Source organism: Brassica napus, chromosome C6 (assembly GCF_020379485.1).
Source record: "Brassica napus cultivar Da-Ae chromosome C6, Da-Ae, whole genome shotgun sequence".
In the NCBI taxonomy this organism is placed as follows: domain Eukaryota; kingdom Viridiplantae; phylum Streptophyta; class Magnoliopsida; order Brassicales; family Brassicaceae; genus Brassica; species Brassica napus.
Genome location: NC_063449.1, coordinates 43,993,462 through 44,018,322, shown reverse-complemented (window position 1 = coordinate 44,018,322; position 24,861 = coordinate 43,993,462). Strand labels below are relative to the sequence as shown.

The 24,861-nt window shown below is 25.4% G+C and overlaps 2 protein-coding genes across 2 annotated transcripts; both read right to left on the bottom strand.

Moving 5' to 3' along the window:
- Nucleotides 1–1,157: 1,157 nt before the first annotated feature.
- LOC106404622 (kunitz trypsin inhibitor 2-like) lies at nt 1,158–2,081 on the bottom strand. Its single transcript, XM_013845329.3, has one exon. The coding sequence runs from the start codon at nt 2,043–2,045 to the stop codon at nt 1,356–1,358; it is 690 nt and encodes a 229-aa protein (XP_013700783.2). The 5' UTR covers nt 2,046–2,081; the 3' UTR covers nt 1,158–1,355.
- A 2,454-nt stretch (nt 2,082–4,535) lies between these two features.
- LOC106404641 (kunitz trypsin inhibitor 2-like) lies at nt 4,536–5,420 on the bottom strand. The gene has a single exon (XM_013845344.3). It carries the CDS (start codon nt 5,358–5,360, stop codon nt 4,689–4,691), a length of 672 nt encoding a protein of 223 aa, XP_013700798.1. The 5' UTR covers nt 5,361–5,420; the 3' UTR covers nt 4,536–4,688.
- Nucleotides 5,421–24,861: the final 19,441 nt, after the last annotated feature.

The window sequence follows — 24,861 nt, the reverse complement described above, 5'->3', positions numbered from 1 at the left end:
TTGTTCGTATGAGAAGAGGAAACATAAACTGCAGATAAAGGTTTATGTTAATGAACACGCTTGTATACGTTCTGGTTACTCTAAGATGTTGAAGCCTTCATCAATTGCACAGCTGTTTGCGGAAAGGTTGAGGGTGAATCCTAAGCTTACTGCTAAGGAAATTGGTGAAGAGATCAAGAGAAGATACAACTTGATTGTTACTGAAGACCAATGTCAAAAAGCTAAGACTAAAGTCACAAGAGAAAGAAGAGCAAGCCATGAAAAACACTTTTCTCGAATCTGGGATTATGACAAATTAATCAAATGATTTGGTCTATTCTCAAATGACATCATATCAACAAACGGAATATTAGATGGAGATTTAACGACAAATTAAGTTGACCAAAGGTGTACCTAATATAACCCAGTCAATATAAGTTTGTGATTTATTTGGGTTAATGAAAAGTTTGTATTTTTTTTAGAGAATTTGAGATAGTTTGGTATTTAAATACACATTTTCTCTATATATTTTTCATTTTTACTAATATTGGTTTTTTGTTGTCAACTTACTAATATTGGTTTAGTCTATTAAACTCGTTTCAGTATAAATATCATTTTATATTTTAATGCATATGGTAAATATATTTTCTAATTTTACTTTTATTCTCTAAAATTATTTATTTGTTTATTTCCTTTCAAATACTTTCGTAGATTAGATTTAGCCCCCTCATATTTTTTGTTATAACTCCAGTTTTGACCTTAACTTTTTCGAATTACAATATACGTATCAATTTTACTGGCCCAAAGAGAAAATTAGGTAAGCGAATGGCTAACCAAAGGAAATTTATAAAATACTTTCTGTATTTCAGAAGTTTATCTATTTTAGAATGATCCATGTTCAAGAAAAAGCTATTTTTAAAAATATATTTTTAATGTTTTCATGGTATTTTTCTTCTTAGGTATAATGATAAATTGTAGACCTCAAAAAAATTAAATTGTGTTATTTTGATCAGCTTAAAGTTGTAGAAAATAATTAATCACAAAATAATGTATTTATAATTAAATTTTAATATGTTTTTTAATATATATGAAAACTCAAAACATATCTATTTTGAAACGGAAGTAGTAAATTAAAAATAAATCAGACTAATTTGAAAAGAAATAAATTTGGAGTTCACTTTAACAGAACAGATATATAACTAAATATCGAATTTCATGTTTGGAAACATAATTTATTCTCAGAGTCATAAAAGTTTACGAGCAAAAGCGTACTTGCAGTATTAATCTCAACCCCTTATATTTGGCCATTGACCGAGTCTTTTGGCTTTTACATTACAAGGTCTTCGCGATTAACAAAATGGGATCATCCTTAGTCATTACTTTTCAACACGAGAAGCAGAAGTAACAACGGTAGTAACATCTCTGATGAATTTGACGAATATGGTCTTAGCCACATCATTGGTGAGAACTAGTTGTGGACTGTCGAAGGCCCCTGAGATGGCTCCAACGGTTCCGGCAGAAGTGGTAAATTTGTAAATGTTTGTTTCTGCTTCTTTTCCGGCTCTCTCTATCTTAAACCAGCTATTTCCTCTCCTCCGGTTACCACCGATGAGAATCTCAGCCTGGTCGGGATTCTGTGCGAATTCATCGACTTCCCAGAACTTGGAGATGCCATTGCAGATGTTGGACTTGAACTCGATGGTTATGTCGGAATTTGTAGGGACAATGGTGCGTGGCAGCAGGGGAGGGATCAACCTCGGTGGAAATGCGATCCTAACCAGCACGCCCGATTCCCCCGGAAGTGCTTCGGTGATGCCAAGTGGACAAGAGGGAAGTATAGCTGCAACTGGGATAAGACCACCTCCGTTAACCCCGGTATTGACCGGTTGGATGAAGTATCGTTCATTGATACGAACGTTGTTTCCGTCCGTGTCCGTCACCGGTACTTGTCCGTGGGTGCAGACAGCTGCAGCCAACAGGAGAGCGATGAGAAAGGAGGCCAATGGGAATGATGACATACTTTTTTTTATTGTTTGGATGAGTTTAGTTATAGAGATCAGACACATTGTATCAGTATTTATAGGAAGTCTATATGCTTAAATTTAAAAGTCATTTGTTTTAACCTAGGTAGCATAGAATCTAGGGGCGGGCGTTCCGGTACCCACTCGGGTTCGGTTCAGGTCTATTCAGGTTTCGGGTTCAAAGATTTCAGTTCCATTCGGGTATTTCTAAATTTCAGTTCGGATTCAGTTCGGATCTTTGCGGGTTCGGATATGTATATATATATATATATAAGAGATAAAATCAAATAATAGGAGTGTTTTTTAGGTACTTACCTTTGTTTAATTTATCTAAGAGATAAAACCAAATAATAGGAGTGTTTTTTTATTTTCTAAATTTTATAAAATTTTATCAAAAAGGTAAGAAAGTATGTTATCTTTCAATAAAATAATTTAGTCCATTTTCTTTTAAGTCAAATTATTATGATAAAAGGTAATAAATACTGAAAATGATATTAATACAAATTAAAAAAAAATATTCATTCAGTGGTAAGTATACCAAAAAGAAATTAAGTTATCATTAAACATAAATTGACAAATAGTCGTTTTGTGTTTCAAATCAAAATCGCTAGTTTTTAAATGGAAACGCTAGTTTCCATCACATTTCCGAAATAAGATTTTGAGGAAATTGTTTTCACAAGTTTTCAAGAGATTCTCGTTCAGAAACTTTTATGAAACAGAAAATGAACTTTTAACAGAATTTCTATGCATCCTAGATTTTAACTGACAGTGACAGTAATAAGAAAAGATCAATCTTTCATTTGTGCTAAATAGACCTCTATATTAATCAGCTGTTGAAAGTACTTCAACGCACGTCACATTCTGGTCATTCATTTATTCTCGTGATGTTGTTGATTTTAGCAGTGAGGGTTGAAAATAGAGGTTTAGAGTAATCAATTCAAACTTCGAATTCAGGCATGAGAAACACGCGAAACGGTTCATGTTAACTAAAATATAAAGGATGATCAAAATAATAGATGGGAAGAAGCCAATAACTTCATACAGAGTGATAGGATGGGGAAAGGGATCCAAAGTATGAATGATTCTATCTTTGTTTTCTTTTTTCTGTAAAATAGTTACTAAAACGAAAAAACATGAAACCAAATTCTATCTGCTGGACTAAAACGATTTTGCAAGAAAACTGATGACAAAACAAAATCTCAAAAATAAGAAAATTCATGTTTTGTAAGTAAACATGACAATAATAAGAAAAAATGATGGTGTGACATCCGATTTTTTTGTATATAAAGGTGCATGTTGAGATACTTAAAGAAAATTGTTTTGGCTATTTATATTATTAAAGTGTAGTTATTTTTTAAGTCATTTATCTAGAAAAATTTCCAAAATTAAATGTCTTTGATTTTAAGTAGTGAAATGATGAGTAACCAATCAAAAGTAGTTCGCGATATAGTGCGAATGAAATAAAATTTACGAGAAAAATTACATGATGATCGTAAAGTCTGTAACTGTAAGTAAATGTTTGAAGCCTTCAAAAATTAAAGCTTCAGACCTTTGGACAGGATGAGCCCACGGGCCTAGAAATAAAGCGTTGTGGGCATACAAGAGGCACAAACAGAGGCGTTGCAAAGTTGTATCTAAGCTGGCTAAGCTCGCATCTGATCCGAGAGGCGGTTAGAGACTAGTCTTGTTCCGCAACAAGAATATTGCACTAGCTATGTGAATGGGGTGATTGTATATGATTGAACTATAATAGTAAAAGAGTGACCTACAGAAAATTAATTTTCTATGCCGTGCAAATGAATTTAACTCTAAGAAAAGTTACATGATAATTGAAGAGTCAGTAAATAAAAAAATGAGCTTCTGAAAATTAACGATTCCGGCCATGGGAAAAAGTGAGCCCACAAGCTTTGAGAAAAAACATTATGGACACACGAAGGGACGGAGAAGAACGTTGCAGATGAGTTGAGTAAAATTTTCTCAATGAATTACACAGAAGAGGGAGCAAAATGCAGAGACACTTTGCATAACAACATCTCCAATGCAGCGATGCTAATAGAAAAATATATCCAAAAGTAACTAGAAATGGTTTTGCTAAATGTAAGAAGATACAAAAGGTTAGAATCAGCTAGAGTCAATCAAGGCAAAATAATAAAAACAAGGTTGAGTCCAAAGAGTGGATGCATTAGGCAATGAGCAGGAATGAGATCCTATTAAAATTGTAGCCAACTCTAATAGGATGGAGATCCTATTTCTAAAGATAATGTTATCAGTCTTTTTAGTGAAGATTGCCATTTTTGGATATGTCATTCCGTACAAACTACCACAGTTTTCACAAAATCCGAGAAATTTCGATTGGAATTCTGGATTTATCTACTATATATCACGTACGGTATATTTTAACGATTAAGTGAAGGGCAAAAAAAAAAAGAGACTTGGAGTTCCATTTTACTTTGATTGGTTATAGGTTTAACCAAAAATGGATATTTGGTAATATGTCAGTATAGAAATTAGGACCAGATCATTGGTACTGTGTTGTAATGTAAAGTTATGTCTCATAAAACGCTGAAAAGCATATTTGACTTGTTATGAAACTAAACAGAGTTCACATACATGCATGCGGGTTTTATCTCAACCCATTATCTTAGCCATGGACGAGTCTCAGGCTTTTCACATTACATGATGTTGACACTAGTAGAATGGGAACATCCTTAGACCTAACTTCTCAACACGAGAAGTGGTAGTAGTAGTAGTAGCCGTAGTAGCATCATCATCAACCTTCACGAACTTGACGTATAAGGTCTTAGCCACGTCATTGGTGACAAGTAGCTGTGGTGCACTCAACCAAGCCCCTGGGGTGGTTCCAACGGTTCCGTATGAGGTGGTCAATTTGTAAGTGTGTGCTCCTGTAGCCTTTTCTATCTTAAACGCGCTATTTGGTCTCTCCAGTTTACCACCGATGATAATAGCAGGCTCCTTGGCAGATGAGGAATCATCCACTGCCCATAACTTGGAAAACTCGTTGCATACAGGCCAGATGTTGGACACAAACCCGATGATTATGTCGGATGATGTGTCAATGGTGTATCGGCCGAGAATGTTTGGATGATATGCGAATCTTACAGGCAGGCCCGGTTGGTACGGAAGAAGTGTTTGGGTAATGCCAAGTGGACAAAACGGAAGTATGTTAATGGCGGCTGGAACAAGACCACCGCCGTTGTTACTCTCGGTCTTAACCGGCTGGATGAAGTATTGTGCACCGACATTAACTGGATTTCCGTTGGAGTCCTTCACCTCCTCAAGGCCGTGGGTGCAGACAGCTGCACCCATCAGGAGTGTAATAACGAGAAAATAAGTCTTCATTTTGATTGTTTTGTGTGTGTTTTGGGGTTTGAGTGAGTTGAGTTGTATAGAGCAAATACATTGTACCGGCATTTATAGGAAGTTTCTGCGGTTAAATATAAAAGTGCATGGTGAATGTGACAGTAAAAATCCTCTGTGGTAAATAAAACTTAAAAGGTATCTATCAGCTTTCAATACTTTTTTGGCTCTTTCCTCATCTCCCATTATGATCATTCCCGTGACATGGGTTGGTCTCTACAAATCTACGGTAGCTGATTCAAACTTCAATTTTCAGCACGAGGAACATGCACAGTGGTGCATTGTAACTACCATAGAAGAAAAAGACGAACGATAGCAAAACCAATAACTCATGGGAAGAAGACAAGATTTCGATAAGGATGAGTGAAAACATCCTACAAATGAATGTCAGCATCTTTGTTTCTAGCCACAATCGTTTCTCTAAATTTATAAACAAGAATCAAAAAATGACTTTTACCTTTTTACAAGCAACACAAATAAGTGACTACAGAAAATTCACAATCAAGATTTATAACCAGAGAACGATCCGAGTGCAAAGACAAGGAAGAGTAAAAACATTGTCTCAGTGAATTATACTGAAGAAGAGAGGAAGATGCAGAAACATTATGCATTAATTAGTGGACCACATCCTAATTTGTCTGGAAATTAAAACCCCACATACCTACAGCATCAAGGATTTACATATCATAAGGTTAGCTTTTATTCGCTTCTTTTCAATGTTTACTCGATTTTTTTTCTGTAAAACAGATGATTCTTTTCAATTGTTTAATCATATCATAAGATGCTTTTATTGGCTTCATCGATGAGCTTATTCAGTGGCATTCTTTTCTACATAAATATAGACTAGGCTGTAATTAACAACACAACTGTAAGTGAGAATAGAGACGTATAGTAAAGAAAGGAAAACAGAGGACTTTATTTCTAAATATATATACAAAGAGAACAATCCAGAAACTAGGTTAAGGACAGCACAGAGGTGACGACAGCTCATTGTCTTTAGGCAACGGATATGAGCGCATCAAATCGGTTGGAGAGAGGCATAGTCAGCCCCGTACACTTCTGTCTCTTTGATGCTTTTAGCTGGAAACTTGACCGTTGAAGACTCTGTTTCGTGGGCTTTACTAGTGCTTCAGAAGTGTCTTGGGCTGACAATGATACCGTGAGGGGCACGTCTCTATTCTCACTTACAACAACTACTTTGTAATCGAGTCGGACAATATTGAAAATAAATAAAGTATCAATCTTATGATATTTGTTCATTGTTATGAAACTCATTACTAAATCTTATATGTAATGAAAACATGTACTGGCGTTGTGTCTCGTGTTCTCTCTCTGCGAATCTTTGGTTATGGGAGCACACTGTGCGCAAAGGACCATATGCTTAAGATCAGCGAGCACAAAACAGGGTTTAGATACTAAAAAAAAGACGGTAAACCTTTCCCGTAGAGATAATGTGAAAAGTTGCGGTGGCCACGCGCCGTGTTTATCAGCGGATTCGAACTCAGGTCTCTTAGAAATTCAGGGAACACCTTGTGCCACCGAATCTATACTATATAAAAGTTGAGGCTATAAGCCATCGAGAGCGTCCACGTAGGATTTAAACGACCAATCGTAGTATGACAAAATATTATTTAAGTTTACTATTTTTAAAAATGTTAATATTACAAAAACAAAATGTTTATTTCAAACTAAAATATAAATCAATATCGAATAAGGTAAATTTACAAAAATATAAATACTATATTAAGTTTACATAATGTTTAATATTTTTCGAAAATTAAAAAATAAATAACGAAAAGAATAATTAATTTAAAAATACAAGACTTTCAAACAAGTATAACTATATAAATCTAAATTTAAACTCATGATTTTCAAAGTTTAGGTTATATACTATTGAAAATATTCAAACTAACATATACTATATATAAGTTGATATTATAAATCATTGAGAATGTTCACATATTATTTTAAAGCACCAAAAATATACCAAATCGTTTTTCAATTTGGTATTTCTAAAAATGTTAATATTACAAAAAAATTTATTTCAAAATAAAATATAAATAATTATCAAATAAGTTAAACTTACAGTTAAACTTACAAAGTTAAAAACATCATGTACAAATCTATACTATATAAAATAAAGTTTCGAAAATTAACATAAAAATAACAAACAAATATAATAGTTAATTTAAAAATGCAATACTTTCAAACAATTATAACTATATAAATCTAAAACACATGATTTACAAAATTTAGGTTATATACTGCTGAAAATATTCAACAAAAATATGTACAATATGTAATTTTATGCAATAAATCATTGAGAATATCCACATATTATTTTAAAGCACCAAAATATGTCAAATTACCATTTTAATTATTATTTTAAAAATTTCAAGATTTTCAAAAAATGTTTATTTCAAAATAAAAAGGAAACTACTATTCAATTTAGTGAAAATGCAAAATTATTAAAGGAATCAATTTGATATATAAAGTAAATCTTTGAAAGACCAACATAAAATCAACTAACAAAAAAAAATCTTAAAGAATACAAGATTTTAAAATAATAAAAACAATATGAATCTAAAGCACTTTTCATTACATATGAATCTAACAAAATATGATTTCAAAATGGAAGCTATTTCTTTCAAAAAAATATCAATAATAAATTTTGTAAGCAAAATTGCCAAATAACTAAAAAAATCAGTTTATTATTAGAAATAAATGTTTGGAAGATCAACATAAAATTAAGTAACAAAAATAATCTTAAAAATATAAGGATTTCAAATAATAAAGACAATGTAAATCTAAATCACTTTTTCATTACATATGAATCTAAATAACATATGATTTCAAAATTGAGGATATATATTATTTACGTGTTCACATAGAATTTAAAAATATCATTATAATAATATAAAAGTCAGCATCTTAATTTGATAAAGTAAATAAAAATATTATTAAAGATAATTAACTTGATATGTAAAATAATTATATATTTGAAATTAAACAAAAAATTAACAAAAATAAAAATATTCAAAAAGAAACAAAGTTTTAAAAAACATATTTATAAATAATCACGTATGTAAAAATCAGCACAAAACTATAAAAAGATAAATTAAAATTTGTAAAACTTATCTTTAAAGTTAGATTGATATTTGTAGCTAATTATTGAAAACTTAATATAATAAGAGATTGTTCACGTACCTTATAGGAATTGGTATTGATCGCATATTATTACTAAAAATATAATTATGTATGTAACCTTTAATATGATATGGACTATAAGCTTTAAAAAACAGAAATAACTGAAAATATTCACAAATAACATATACTATATATAATTTGATGCCGTAAATTATTGAGAATATCCATATATTATCTTGAAGCACCAAGAAAAATATGTTAATCACCATTTTATATATTACTTATAGAACTTTCAAAAATTGTTTCTTTCATAATCAATGTAAAATTTAGAAAAACCCAAAATCATTAAAGGAATCATATTGATATATAAACTAAATATTTGGAAGAATAACATAAATTTTACGTACAAAATATAATATTAAAAAATAAAAGAATTTGAAATAATAAAGAAAATATGAATCTAAAGCACATATGATTTTAAAATTGAGGCTATATGTTATTTAAAGTGGTCACATAGAAGCTAAAATTATTATTAATAATATGTATTCTCAAAATGTTAATTTGATATTTTTAAATATAAAATTTCAGATATTTTATTTCTCTCAAAATAAAATTGAATAAATTTAAATTTTTTGCCAGAAATAATTAACTTTATTTTAAAACTAAATATTTGAAAATTAAAAATAAAATTTTATCGAACAAAAATAACATTTTAAAAAAGAAATCAACATAAAAAAATGTTCTAATAATCATGTATGTGAAAGTAAAATAAAAATAAATAAAAAATTACAAAAATGATAAATTAACTAATGTATTAATTATCTTAAAAATTAGATTGGTATTTATACTAAATTCTTGAAAACTTTACCTAAAAAAGAGTTTAACAAGAAAAAACAAATTATGTCCACAGCCAATATTACGATAAGGGCTATATACTATTAAAAATATTCATATATAAATAAAAATACGAAAAATATTCCAAATCAGTATCATTGCTTAATATTTTTATAAATCTTAATATTTCTAAAGTAAATCTATAAATTAATTTCAAAATATGAACTAAAATTAACTAACTTGATATATATGCTAACTATCTTAAAACATAACACTAAAATTTATTTAAAAAATTCATAAAGTATGTCAAAACATAAAATAGCATATACATAAAAATAAAATATATAATTAATATTAAAATAATTAATCTAATCAAATAAGTAAAAAATAAAATTTTAGTATTTTTATATTGGTGTTGGCTACAAAATCATCTAATTTTATAATAGATTATAAAAGGTTCTTAAAAACATTGGTCAATTTTCGTTTCTTTCTTACCGGGCCAATTCAGTTTTGGCTTATAATAAGTTTACAAAGTTCTATTAAAAATAAAATGTGGTAAGAATAATCCACAATTAATACACATACTGTTGATTAAACAGTTTGGCTATATGCTTTTGAATTGTCTTTTATCAATTAAATAAATTAACATAGTTATTTACTCATTAACAATTAGATTTTAGTCAATTTTGAGACAATTGTTTTTAAAAAGTCATAATCCAAATATTCATTTAACTAACCAAACATGTTTTTATGAAACATACCTAAATTTTTTTATTATCTAAAATATTTTTTTTTAAATTAGGTCAGTAATAATAATAAATCGAAGTACATGGTAACCCTTTTCCGAGAAAAGTAATTTCTCAATCGGGGAAAACATTTTGTGAATCGCTAAAACATCATAATCCCACCACTAATTTATATTGTAACTATATCAAGTAGGAGATATATTTAATTTTTTAGATTTTTATTTTTTATTTTAATAAATAAAATATTACTTAATATTAGCATAAATTATATATATATATATATATATATATATATATATTTTCTCCTTTTCTTATATATAACAAACAGATAGTTACCATTATTTAAATTTCATCAAAATATTTATTATGATTTAGACCTAAATATACATATAAAACTATTGGATATGCATTTAAACGAATTAAATAAGATTATTTTAAATACAAATATGCATAAAACAAGTATATAATAATACATTCATTCTAAAAATTTGGTAAATACCAAAAAGTTAGATATATTGTATAAGGATTAATCTTTTATGTCATTCAAATAGAAATACATATAAAATTATAATAAAATATTTATAACAGTGTTGTATAAGTTAATAAGCATGAAACAATCTATATGACGCTTTTAATTTTTTTATTAAGAAACAATATACACATGTTTATAAATACATTTATACATTTACGTATACAAACAAACTGATATTTAAATATTAGTTATTTAAATTGCAAAATTGTATAAAAACTTAACTATGAAAAATAATAAATCACACTTTAAATAAATTTCATAGAAAAATGTATATAAAACAATTTTCTATTATATTACCTTAATATTATTAAAAAATAAAACTAATTATTAATAAAGTATTCATAGTAGTGTATAGTATAGTATAGTAGTGTATATGTATTGAGAAATCTATGTGATATTAAAATTATGTACTTATAAGAAACTATAAATACTTTAGTAACAGTAATTTTACTTTTATAATACAAACAAATAAATAGCTAAGTTCAAAAATAACAAATTTATAAAAACAATGTAAATAGGAAATCAAATAATATTTTAATAATATTAATAAAAATATTTTTTACGAAATTCATCTTTTTCTTAAAAAATATTGTAAAATTAAATTAAATTATTAAAGCAGACTCGCGCATAGCGCGAGTAAAAAATCTAGTCTATACTATATAAAAGTTGAGGCAATAAGCCATCGAGAGCGTCCACGTAGGATTTAAACGACCAATCGTAGTATGACAAATTATTATTTAAGTTTACTATTTTTAAAAATGTTAATATTACAAAAAAAAAATGTTTATTTCAAACTAAAATATAAATCAATATCGAATAAGGTAATTTTACAAAATATAAATACTATATTAAGTTAACATAATGTTTAATATTTTTCAAAAATTAAAAAATAAATAACGAAAAGAATAATTAATTTAAAAATACAAGACTTTCAAACAAGTATAACTATATAAATCTAAATTTAAACTCATGATTTTCAAAGTTTAGGTTATATACTATTGAAAATATTCAAACTAACATATACTATATATAAGTTGATATTATAAATCATTGAGAATGTTCACATATTATTTTAAAGCACCAAAAATATACCAAATCGTTTTTCAATTTGGTATTTCTAAAAATGTTAATATTACGAAATTTTTTATTTCAAAATAAAATATAAATAATTATCAAATAAGTTAAACTTACAAAGTTAAAAACATCATGTACAAATCTATACTATATAAAATAAAGTTTCGAAAATTAACATAAAAATAACAAACAAATATAATAGTTAATTTAAAAATGCAATACTTTCAAACAATTACAACTATATAAATCTAAAACACATGATTTACAAAATTTAGGTTATATACTGCTGAAAATATTCAACAAAAATATGTACTATATGTAATTTTATGCAATAAATCATTGAGAATATCCACATATTATTTTAAAGCACCAAAATATGTCAAATTGCCATTTTAATTATTATTTTAAAAATTTCAAGATTTTCAAAAAATGTTTATTTCAAAATAAAAAGGAAACTACTATTCCATTTAGTGAAAATGCAAAATTATTAAAGGAATCAATTTGATATATAAAGTAAACTTTTGAAAGACCAACATAAAATCAACTAACAAAAAAAATCTTAAAGAATACAAGATTTTAAAATAATAAAAACAATATGAATCTAAATCACTTTTCATTACATATGAATCTAACAAAATATGATTTCAAAATGGAAGCTATTTCTTTCAAAAAAATATCAATAATAAATTTTGTAAGCAAAATTGCCAAATAACTAAAAGAATCAGTTTATTATAAGAAATAAATGTTTGGAAGATCAACATAAAATTAAGTAACAAAAATAATCTTAAAAATATAAGGATTTCAAATAATAAAGACAATGTAAATCTAAATCACTTTTTCATTACATATGAATCTAAATAACATATGATTTCAAAATTGAGGATATATATTATTTAAGTGTTCACATAGAATTTAAAAATATCATTATAATAATATAAAAGTCAGCATCTTAATTTGATAAAGTAAATAAAAATATTATTAAATATAATTAACTTGATATATAAAATAATTATATATTTGAAATTAAACAAAAATAAAAATATTCAAAAAGAAACAAATTTTTAAAAAACATATTTATAAATAATCACGTATGTAAAAATCAGCACAAAACTATAAAAAGATAAATTAAAATTTGTAAAACTTATCTTTAAAGTTAGATTGATATTTGTAGCTAATTATTGAAAACTTAATATAATAAGAGATTGTTCACGTACCTTATAGGAATTGGTATTGATCGCATATTATTACTAAAAATATAATTATGTATGTAACCTTTAATATGATATGGACTATATGCTTTAAAAAACAGAAATAATTGAAAATATTCACAAATAACATATACTATATATAATTTGATGCCGTAAATTATTGAGAATATCCATATATTATCTTGAAGCACCAAGAAAAATATGTTAATCACCATTTTATATATTACTTATAGAACTTTCAAAAATTGTTTCTTTCATAATCAATGTAAAATTTAGAAAAAGCCAAAATCATTAAAGGAATCATATTGATATATAAACTAAATATTTGGAAGAATAACATAAATTTTACGTACAAAATATAATATTAAAAAATAAAAAAATTTGAAATAATAAAGAAAATATGAATCTAAAGCACATATGATTTTAAAATTGAGGCTATATGTTATTTAAAGTGGTCACATAAAAGCTAAAATTATTATTAATAATATGTATTCTCAAAATGTTAATTTGATATTTTTAAATATAAAATTTCAGATATTTTATTTCTCCCAAAATAAAATTAAATAAGTTTAAATTTTTTTGCCAGAAATAATTAACTTTATTTTTAAACTAAATATTTGAAAATTAAAAATAAAATTTTATCGAACAAAAATAGCATTTTAAAAAAGAAATCAACATAAAAAAAATGTTCTAATAATCATGTATGTGAAAGTAAAATAAAAATAAATATAAAATTAAAAAAATGATAAATTAACTAATGTATTAATTATCTTAAAAATTAGATTGGTATTTATACTAAATTCTTGAAAACTTAACATAAAAAGAGTTCAACAAGAAAAAACAAATTATGTCCACAGCCAATATTACGATAAGGGCTATATACTATTAAAAATATTCATATATAAATAAAAATACGAAAAATATTCCAAATCAGTATCATTGTTTAATATTTTTATAAATCTTAATATTTCTAAAGTAAATCTATAAATTAATTTCAAAATATAAACTAAAATTAACTAACTTGATATATATGCTAACTATCTTAAAAAATAACACTAAAATTTATTTAAAAAATTCATAAAGTATGTCAAAACATAAAATAGCATATACATAAAAATAAAATATATAATTAATATTAAAATAATTAACCTAATCAAATAAGTAAAAAATAAAATTTTAGTATTTTTATATTGGTGTTGGCTACAAAATCATCTAATTTTATAATAAATTATAAAAGGTTCTTAAAAACATTGGTCAATTTTCGTTTCTTTCTTACCGGACCAATTCAGTTTTTGCTTATAATAAGCTTACAAAGTTCTATTAAAAATAAAATGTGGTAAGAATAATCCACAATTAATACACATATTGTTGATTAAACAGTTTGTTTATATGCTTTTGAATTGCCTTTTATCAATTAAATAAATTAACATAGTTATTTACTCATCAATAATTAGATTTTAATAAATTTTGAGACAATTGTTTTTAAAAAGTCATAATCCAAATATTCATTTAACTAACCAAACATGTTTTTATGAAACATACCTAAATTTTTTTATTATCTAAAATATTTTTTTTTAAATTAGGTCACTAATAATAATAAATCGAAGTACATGGTAACCCTTTTCCGAGAAAAGTAACTTCCCAATCGGGGAAAACATTTTGTGAACCGCTAAGACATCATAATCCCACCACTAATTTATATTGTAACTATATCAAGTAGGAGATATATTTAATTTTTTAGATTTTTATTTTTTATTTTAATAAATAAAATATTACTTAATATTAGCATAAATTATATATATATATATATATATATATTTTTCCTTTTCTTAGATCTAACAAACAGATAGTTACTATTATTTAAATTTCATCAAAATATTTATTATGATTTAGACCTAAATATACATATAAAACTATTAGATATGCATTTAAAATAATTAAATAAGAGTATTTTAAATACAAATACGCATAAAATAAGTATATAATAATACATTCATTCTAAAAATTTGGTAAATACAAAAAAGTTAGATATATTGCATAAGGATTAATATTTTATGTCATTCAAATAGAAATACATATAAAATTATAATAAAATATTTATAACAGTGTTGTATTAGTTAATAAGCATGGAACAATCTATATGACGCTTTTAATTTTTTTATTAAGAAACAATATACACATGTTTATAAATACATTTATACATTTACGTATACAAACAAATTGATATCTAAATATTAGTTATTTAAATGGTAAAATTGTATAAAAACTTAACTATGAAAAATAATAAAGCACACTTTAAATAAATTTCGTAGAAAAATGTATATAAAACAATTTTCTATTATATTATCTTAATATTATTAAAAAATAAAACTAATTATTAATAAAGTATTCATAGTAGTGTATAGCATAGTATAGTAGTGTATATGTACTGAGAAATCTATGTGATATTAAAATTATGTACTTATAAGAAACTATAAATAATTTAGTAACAGTAATTTTACTTTTATAATACAAACAAATAAATAGATAAGTTCAAAAATAACAAATTTATAAAAACAATGTAAATAGGAAATCAAATAATATTTTAATAATATTAATAAAAATATTTTTTACGAAATTCATCTTTTTCTTAAAAAATATTGCAAAATTAAATTAAATTATTAAAGCAGACTCGCGCGTAGCGCGAATAAAAAATCTAGTAATAAAGAAGAAAAAGATTACCACAAATAATGTTTGGAAGAAGACGAGCAATAACAATTATCATGCAAAAATTCCTGGATAGGTCCTCTAATACTCCATTTTTCTACTTAGTCCGTACACACAACAAATAAAAAACACACAAAGTTTTGGAAGATTAGGTTTTCCAAAATAAAACTAATCTAACAAGGTCTAAGTTTTACTATAGGAATTGTATATTTTTGGTTATTCTAAAAAGAACAAAAAGGATAAAAATGGAGCTGGACACTGATTTTTCGAATACCCTCAAAACTGTTAATCTATCTTAGTATTTTAAGTTTTTGTTTGGAAATATAGATAGCAATTTAAAAAAATATATAGTGTTGTTTGGAAACACAGATATCAGTAAGTTAGGAGAAAAAGTAATGGCTTATGCTATTAAAAAAATTGGAAGTCCATTACATTATATTAAAAAGTAATGGACTTATGTTATTTGAATACATATTCAAATCAAAATAATAATTTAAAATTGATTTATATCGAAAATTCATTCAAAAATATACATATATACAAAAATTGATTTTTACTAACATATTTTCCAATAACCATTATAAAAATGTTTTCAATATATATAAGAAAAATACAATACAAAACTCAATTTCAAACACCAACTTAAATTTTGGTTTTTATATTTCACACTGAAATTTAAAAATATATATACGTATAAAATACGATTAATTATATGATAACACATATTTTTGTAATCTATGATGACACATATAGGATATATAATAGTGATTAGAGGTGGACTTTCGGGTTCGTTTTCAGGTCTGTTTGGGATTTCGTATTCGGTTCAGATTTTTGAGGATTTGGTTCGGATTTGGATAACCAATTTAAATTATTTTAAAAGATTAAAATTTATTATATTCTTTAATTTTTTTAAAAAATTATAAACAATAGAATATATTACATATAAATTTGAAAAACATATGTCAGAGTACCTAACTTAACATATAAATTGGTTTGGTTTAAATATTTGGATAGAAAATTAATAATTATTTAAGTATTTTTGGAGTTTTGAGTATATTTTAACTATTTTACATATTTACGTTTGATTATTTGTATATATTTTCAAGTATTTAAACGAACTTAAAAGTATCATATATATTTTGGATGTTTCTATATATATTAAATCTAAAAATAATTAATATATATAAGTATATAGATCTATTTTGGATACCCAAAATACTTCGGTTCGGATTAGGTTTCAGTTCTTCAAATACCAAAATTTTGAATAATTCGGATGTTTAATCAATTTTTGTTCGGATTTGATACTACTTATTCGGATAGAGATTGGTTCGGTTCTTCGAATTCAAGTTTTTTGTCCAACCCTAAATAATGACATAAAAAACAAATAGCATCTTATTTTTAAAAAAATACATCGCGCGGATCAGAATCTAGTTTTTATTAAGATTGTTGAACTCTTCAAACGGATATCAAAAATATTTGGAGATAAAAGATAAAACTTGTTGAGATTTCATATTAGAAATTTTTTTAAAAAAACAACATCCCTAATATGTACTATTAAAATACTTAACTCACCCAATTATTGTCAATTGTCTTTAATTTGAAAACTTATAACGGTATGATAGCATTGTATAATCCAAGTAGAATGGTCAAAAAAAAAGTTTAGTACCAGTTCGAAAGTGAGATGCAGTACGAAATGATCTGATAAGTCATTGTTTTGAGAAGACATGTTGAGATCGCACATTAATTAAAAGTTTCGACCAACATTAACTATAAAGGATTTGTGCCAATTAAGTGACATTATTTTAGATCGAACAAGTCCCTCTGATACTCCAACTTTGTTTATCTTGAACCAGCACGCTCCACAAGTAACTCTGAAGAAGGCAGAATAAAAATTCTCCTTCCGTTAATATAGATAACAACATATAATAATATAGAATAATACCCTACACAATCTCACTTTTTCCAAATTATTTCGAATTTTAACCCGGGTGACAGGTTAAGGTTTCAAGCACACTTGTACGAGTATTTGTTTTAACTTTTAAAACATGCAATACATATTTATTGTACAAAAACATTGTTATATTTTATTAAGGACAACTAAATTTGATCCGCAGTATTCGTTTTAACTTTTAATACATTTAATATATATTTATAGTACAAAATATTGTTATATTAGCGTTGGATTATTATTTATATTGAAAGTTATTTTGTTTCTTATAATATATTATTTTTATCAGTATTGAATGTTGTTTTAGAATGAATGTGTTTAGGGCATATAAAATTATTAGTAATTAATTATTTGAAGTTTTAGTTGTTTAATTTTAATTTTATATTATCCATGTACATTAATATTTAAATTTTAAAATATATATAACATAAATGGACTACTTATTTTTGGACGGGAAATGATATGTTTTAATGTTTATGGAATGGTAAAAATGATTTTATATTGATTTTATATCATATTATTTGTAATAATTTATATATATATATATATATACACAATTACTTATGGGTAAAAATAATTAATTATTTACTTTTTTAAAAGATATAATATCATTTGAAACAATCATTAATGCTGACCATATATAAAATTAGTTGATTGTATATTTTTATGGAAGTTTTTGTTAAGATTTATTAATGTTAAAAGTTAAGATTAGTTAGTTTCTAGTGGCATTAATCGTCATTAAACTGTTAGTTTAAGGGTTAGTTCAATTTTATACTTTAGTTTTAATAATATATCTATATAAATTAGTTTTTTCCCTTCTTATGATAAGTGGCATGGAGGTTTGATGACATGTGTCCCAATATATTTTAGGTCATTCTTCTTTTACATTATTGCAATTTGGCTTAGTAATTTTTAATTGTGCACTGTAATCTTTCTCACACTAACCATTATCATACAAAGTTTTATAATCTATTTTATTAGTCACTAAAATTGAACATGAATAAAGAAAGAATAAAACAATATAAATATATTTTAAATATTTAATTTATTCACAACTAAAAGAATAACATAAACTTTTACTATTTTAATATTTTCTATTATTTTATTTACAAATTATTAATTTATTTTACTATTAAAAATCATAAAATAACTAAACTAAAAAAACTAGAGTACGACACATAATCTAAACCTAAATCTCCATAATCACAAAGAAAAAGCAAAATATTATAATAACACTAACTCAATAAATGTCTAGAACACAAATGAACGCGGTCAAGCACCAACGCAAAAAACAAAACAAAAAAACGGATAAGAGGAAAAATAATCATCGGAAGACCAAAGTCACCACGAAGCAGAAAAACAAATGCCTGAAGCACAACTAACAAGTAAGAGGTAAGAAGCAGCTCACAAACAAAACAACTACATACAAGGCGCATATACCAACGAAGAACCACAAAACTTTTAATAGAAGAGACCAAAGATCCAAGAGACTAACTTCACACACTTATACAAAGAGAAGTAGGAGAAGAAGAAAAATAATCTAAGAGAGGGAGAATGAAAGTTAACCACCGAGAAACCAGAGCTCAAGTTTGAGACAAGAAATAATCTTCCAAGTCCACAAAACATACACGAAGGAAACACTATCCAAACCTGGAGTGGCAAACATAGCGAAATGGAGAGCCACCAAAGACGCAACCAACGAGATAAGAGAACAAAGAGAGAAAAATATATTAAACAAAATCAGCAAACTGTGGAACCATCCCTGAGCTATGAAGATAACATAAAATTCAGATAGCCAAAAACCAAGACGAGCAGGACTATCAACGGCAAGCGAACTACAAGGAAGACAACATTAAAGATAACTAACCTCTGGCCCAACCCAAGGTGATGTAGTTCCTAACATTAGCCAAATCTAAAGAAGAAGAAGAAAAATATTAACCATAACAACGTACAACACCATGAGAAACAACCGCACAACTGAGAACTCAAAAACTTGACCTACAACAAATATCAAATAATCACACAAGAGAAGAAGACCGAGGAAAAACAATAGAAATGAAGGTGAGTCTTTTTCCGGTGATAGTAAGAGACACCGCACACCGAAAATGTAAACAAAATACATAGATGGTGACGGTTCAAGTCAAAATATGCCGAAATAGAAAAAACATCTTAAGAGAATAATGTTCAATGTTGTTAAAAGAAAAGAATAATGTGAAAATATAAAATACAATTTTGACACTGAAACCGTTAATGTTAGAATCAACAAATGCTTAAATGCAAAATTATTGAAATTCAATATGCTTTACAACAGAAACTCAATTCACCACTAACAAATACTACTATACACACAACAACATATTGTCAAAAAAAAAAATACATAAGATATTAACCTATAACCTAATACTACATAACACAATAAAATATTAAATCATGTTCTTCACAAATGAATACTGACCACATAATAACATCATCCAAAAACATCATACATAACAACAATAAAATAATATTATGTGCGAAGCGCAGACACACCCTAGTATAGAATATAGATGGTTTATTATTTCTTACTCTTGACCAGGTTCGTTATAAACCCATTGGCTAACAATTTAGCACATAGGTACCAGTAGGCATTCGGGTACCCATTTGAGTTTGATTTGTATTTTGTTCGAGTGATTCTTGTTTTGAATTTTTGGGACTAAAGATTTAAACTCTATTCGAGTATTTATGAACTTTGATTCAGGTTAAGTTCAGATTTTTGCGAGTTTGATTCAGATTGAGATATCTACTTTAAAAAAAATTATGTAAACAAATAAAAAAAATCTCAATATAATTTAAAATGATTAAAATTCAAAATAATAATATATATCATATAAATTTGAAAATGTAAGCTAAATATCTAAATTGATATGATAACTGATTCAGATTATATATTTGGATGGAAATCAAATAAATAAATATTTAAGATACTTCAGTTTTTAAGTATTTTGAATATTTTGGATATTTAATTTTAGATATTTCAAATAGTTTACTCTGAATACTCATAAGTATTTTAGATATTTTAAATATTAAATCTAAAAAGAATTAATATATTTAATTTTCTAAATTGTGATTCGAATAAATTGATCAAGCCCTACACATGCTCGAGCAATCCCACCACATTGACACCAACCACTTATTTTTGACGCCAGGTTTGTTTCTGTCATTTTTTTTTTTTCATTCTGTTGGCTAAATTGTGTTTGCTTAAATAATTAATGAAATTTTCATTTAGAATGTTTAAAAAATTGTGAACAATTCTAAAAAGTTAATGAGAAACGGAGAGAGAATAAGATTTTTTAAAAGTACTGTAAGTAAACTGAATTAATATTATATAAACTAGGCAAGGAATCCGTGCGATCGCATGAGAACTAATTTATAAAACTAAATATGCTTTATTTTATAAAATAAACTTTTATTAAAACTGTTTACAGTTGTTTTGAGAAAATATATGCATTACACAATTATCTTGCATACAACTATATTCTTTTATTGAAATTACTAAAAATCAATATTTTTTTTTATTTTGGCTGTAATATAATTAGAAATATGCTCCTCAAATAAGATATATGTTTTATTATCCGTTTAGCTAAGTTATTTAAGAATTTCAAAAATTATTTATATTACCTATTATTAATATAAATAATACATGATAAGACAAATTCCTTTGTAGGATAACACAATCAAATTTTTATTCTATTGGTTAATATACAAGAATAATAACTAAAATTTTACATATTTATATTTGTTTCTTCAAGATACTTGATAATCAATTAAAAATGGATCTCTTTTTTATTTCAACTACTTATTTAGTTTTAATTATGATTTGTCAATATTACGAGTCCTTATAGAGAGTTAAAGATTGTAATGGTCAACAACCAAAAATTACAATAATTAGTCAAAAATTATTATTGTTAATACCAAAAGTTGCAATGGTTCATCAAAAATGTCTATCATTACCAATAATTTTAATGGTTTACCATATAGTTGTAATAGTTCATCACCATGCAAAGTTTACCATCACTAATAATTGTAATGGTTTATAAATATATAATATCATAAAAATAATTAAATTACCCAATTATGCAAATATGTGTAGACAATGTTAATATTCTTTAAATGTATTTAAAATAGATATCAAAATGAACTAAAAATAACTCAATAAAAACTTATGCAAACTTTAGATAAAAAGATATATCTTCAGCCATTTTGAGAATCCTTTAAAATATATGATTTTTATAAAATAGAAAACACATCTTTAGACAAAATACAAATATTAAAAAATCTATAAGAAATTATGATAAAAGATAATTTCTTATACATTTTTTACAATCATTTAAAATTCAATGTAAATTTAACATGAAAAAACACATCTTTATAAAAATACATTTCCTTATATATTTAATAATCTCTTAAAACTTCATTCAATATTTAGGATGAAAAGACACATCATTTCACATATTCGAAAGGTTAACTAAGAGTTATAATGGTTAATACCAAAAGATGCAATTGTTCATCCCCAAAAATTGAAATGGTCCATCACCAAAATTGCAATATTTCATTTTATCAGTTGAATTTTTTTTTTATCTAGAAAATTGTAATAGTTCAGTTAAACAGTATCAAAGATTCAATTAAATCACTAATAATCATTTCTTATTTAAGTGTACTTAGATATTTAATTATAAATAAAACATATATCAAACCCATTCATAAATAAAAATGTGCATATATAAGAATATTTTTTTGGTTTACATTTTCTTAATACTTATTTATTAATAAATAAAATTATCTAAATAGACCCAGACATTTTATCTGAAATATGAATAAAAGAAATTGAATCAAACAGTAAAAACTGCACCAATACATGATTATAAACCATAAAATATAATTTAAAAACTATATACTTAATTCTTTTATATATAATATTATAAAATACTTAAAGTACCCAACAAACCGAATCACCAGAATATTTTTTAAGAAAAAATTTAAGATTCTTTAAAATGTACATAAATAGATAGGAAAATTAAAGAAATCTTTGCAAATCTTAAAACATATGTAGTTTTTAAAATGAATAGGTACGTTTTTAGAAATTTCTAATAACCTATTAAAAATTTATTCCAATTTTCATAATAAAAAGACACGTCTTTAGACAATAAGATAACTTTTTAAAAATCTATGCAAATCTTAAAATAAAAAGACATATGATTAAAAAGAAAATTCCTCAGACATTTTGACAACCACTTAAAAACCAATGCAACTTTTAAGATAAAAATGAAAATCTTTAAACATTTTTGAATAATTTTATTATTACATTTAAGTTTTTTCCATCGCTAGTGGTAAGAATCGGTATTCGAAGATATACACCTCGCTTTTTCTTTACTTAAATTAGCACATGATAAAAATTAAATGTAATACGATAAATGGTTTTTGTATCAGAGCCAATCTATATTTAGTTAATTCAATATTGAATACATTCTCATTCATGAACATATACAGTTTCATCTGTTTTAAAGAGTGTTCATGAGATTTGTTTTAATCATAATGTAAGTAATTTGGCATCAAAGTACAACATCGTAAAAGAAAGAAAATATTAATGATAAGGTATCATCCGAAAGTACGTCACTCTCGTAATGATTTACGATGCCATAAGCTTTATGTGCCTGCCATTGTTTTCTTATTTTTCATTAAAACGTACTTCTAGAAATTGATAGTGTATAGAAAAGTATAATAGAAAACATAGCACATTGCCGTTTCACATGTTGGTGTCAATAAAAATACTATTACGAGGTATGAGATTTAAGAAACGCTTAAGATCATTATGTGCAGTTAACGGCCAACCGGTTGACGCCGATTTGATTTGTAAATAGCCGTAAACTGACTCACAGAATAGTTGCAACCTTTACTTCATTTAATTTTTATAAAAATTTATGGTTGGATAGAACACTATAAGGAAATTAAGTGTTGTGTTTTGCTTAAGGTTCCATGAAGCAATACGCATCTTGTATGTTATGTATATAAAATCTGATGTCATCGTACGGTTACGACAACAATGAAAATGGGTTGTTGTTGAGATGTTAAAACGAATAATTAAGGGTTAGTGTTTGTTGGTTATGTGGCCAAGTGTTCGATATGGTTAAGGAACATGTAAATTTATAGTGTTTTATTAATTTAAAAAGCTATATATAGAAAACATGTTTAATTTAAAATGTTTCCACTGCATTTTAGAATAGATAATTTCTGTTATGAAATATTAACAGAATATAAAAATGATTATGTTATCAAATTAACTTAATATTAATTAGGAGATACATGAATAGCAACTAAAGTTTTTGTGTTTAGTTATTTGTTTATTTGAGATCTTTGATGATCAATTGAAAAAGTGAACTGTTTTTATCGATATTTCTTATTTGTTTTTATCTAGGATTTGCCAATACACACAACTCCACAACTTTTTATACAGAGTTATAGGTTGCAATGATTAATAACCAAGCATTGCAATGGTTAGTAAGAATTATAATTGTTAACACCAAACATTGCAATGGTTCATTACCAAAGTTTACCATTATGAATAGTTGCAACGGTTTATCATAGTTGTAAACGTTCATATCAAAAGACTACAATCACCAATAGTTTTATAGTTTATAGATTATATTATAAAATATTTAAATTATCCAAGAACTTAATTATCTGAATATTTATAGATACTTTTAATATTATTTTAATGTATATAAAATAGATAGAAAAATTAACAAAAATATAACTCATTAAAAATTTATGCATATTGTAGGATAAAAATATTTATCCTCAGCAATTTTGCGAATCCTTAAACAATTATGCAGTTTTTAAAATGAAAAACACATATTAGACAAAAAAAACTTTAAAAAAAATATTAGAACAATTTATGATAAGATATATTTTATACTTTTTTACAATCTGTTAAAACTTATTGTAACTTTTTTAACGACTAATTTTATTAATTTGAAATATCGTTTATTGTAACTTTTAACATGAAAAATACATTTTTATGAAAAGACACTTCTATACATTTTAATAATCTTTTAAAAACAAATGCAATGTTTAGATTGAAAAAAATATAACATTTCAACATTAAATTGGATTGCTATTATCAATAGATTAATATTAATTGTACAGAGCTACAATAGTTTTCATAAAATCCGAGAAACTTTGATTGGAACTCTGGATTTATCGACTACATTTCATGTACGGTGTAGTTTAAAAAGGGCAAATAAAAATAAGA

Excerpts from the sequence above, each read along its gene's own strand:
- LOC106404622 (XM_013845329.3), bottom strand. The coding sequence starts at position 2,045 with ATGTGTCTGATCTCTATAACTAAACTCATCCAAACAATAAAAAAAAGT.
- LOC106404641 (XM_013845344.3), bottom strand. The coding sequence starts at position 5,360 with ATGAAGACTTATTTTCTCGTTATTACACTCCTGATGGGTGCAGCTGTC.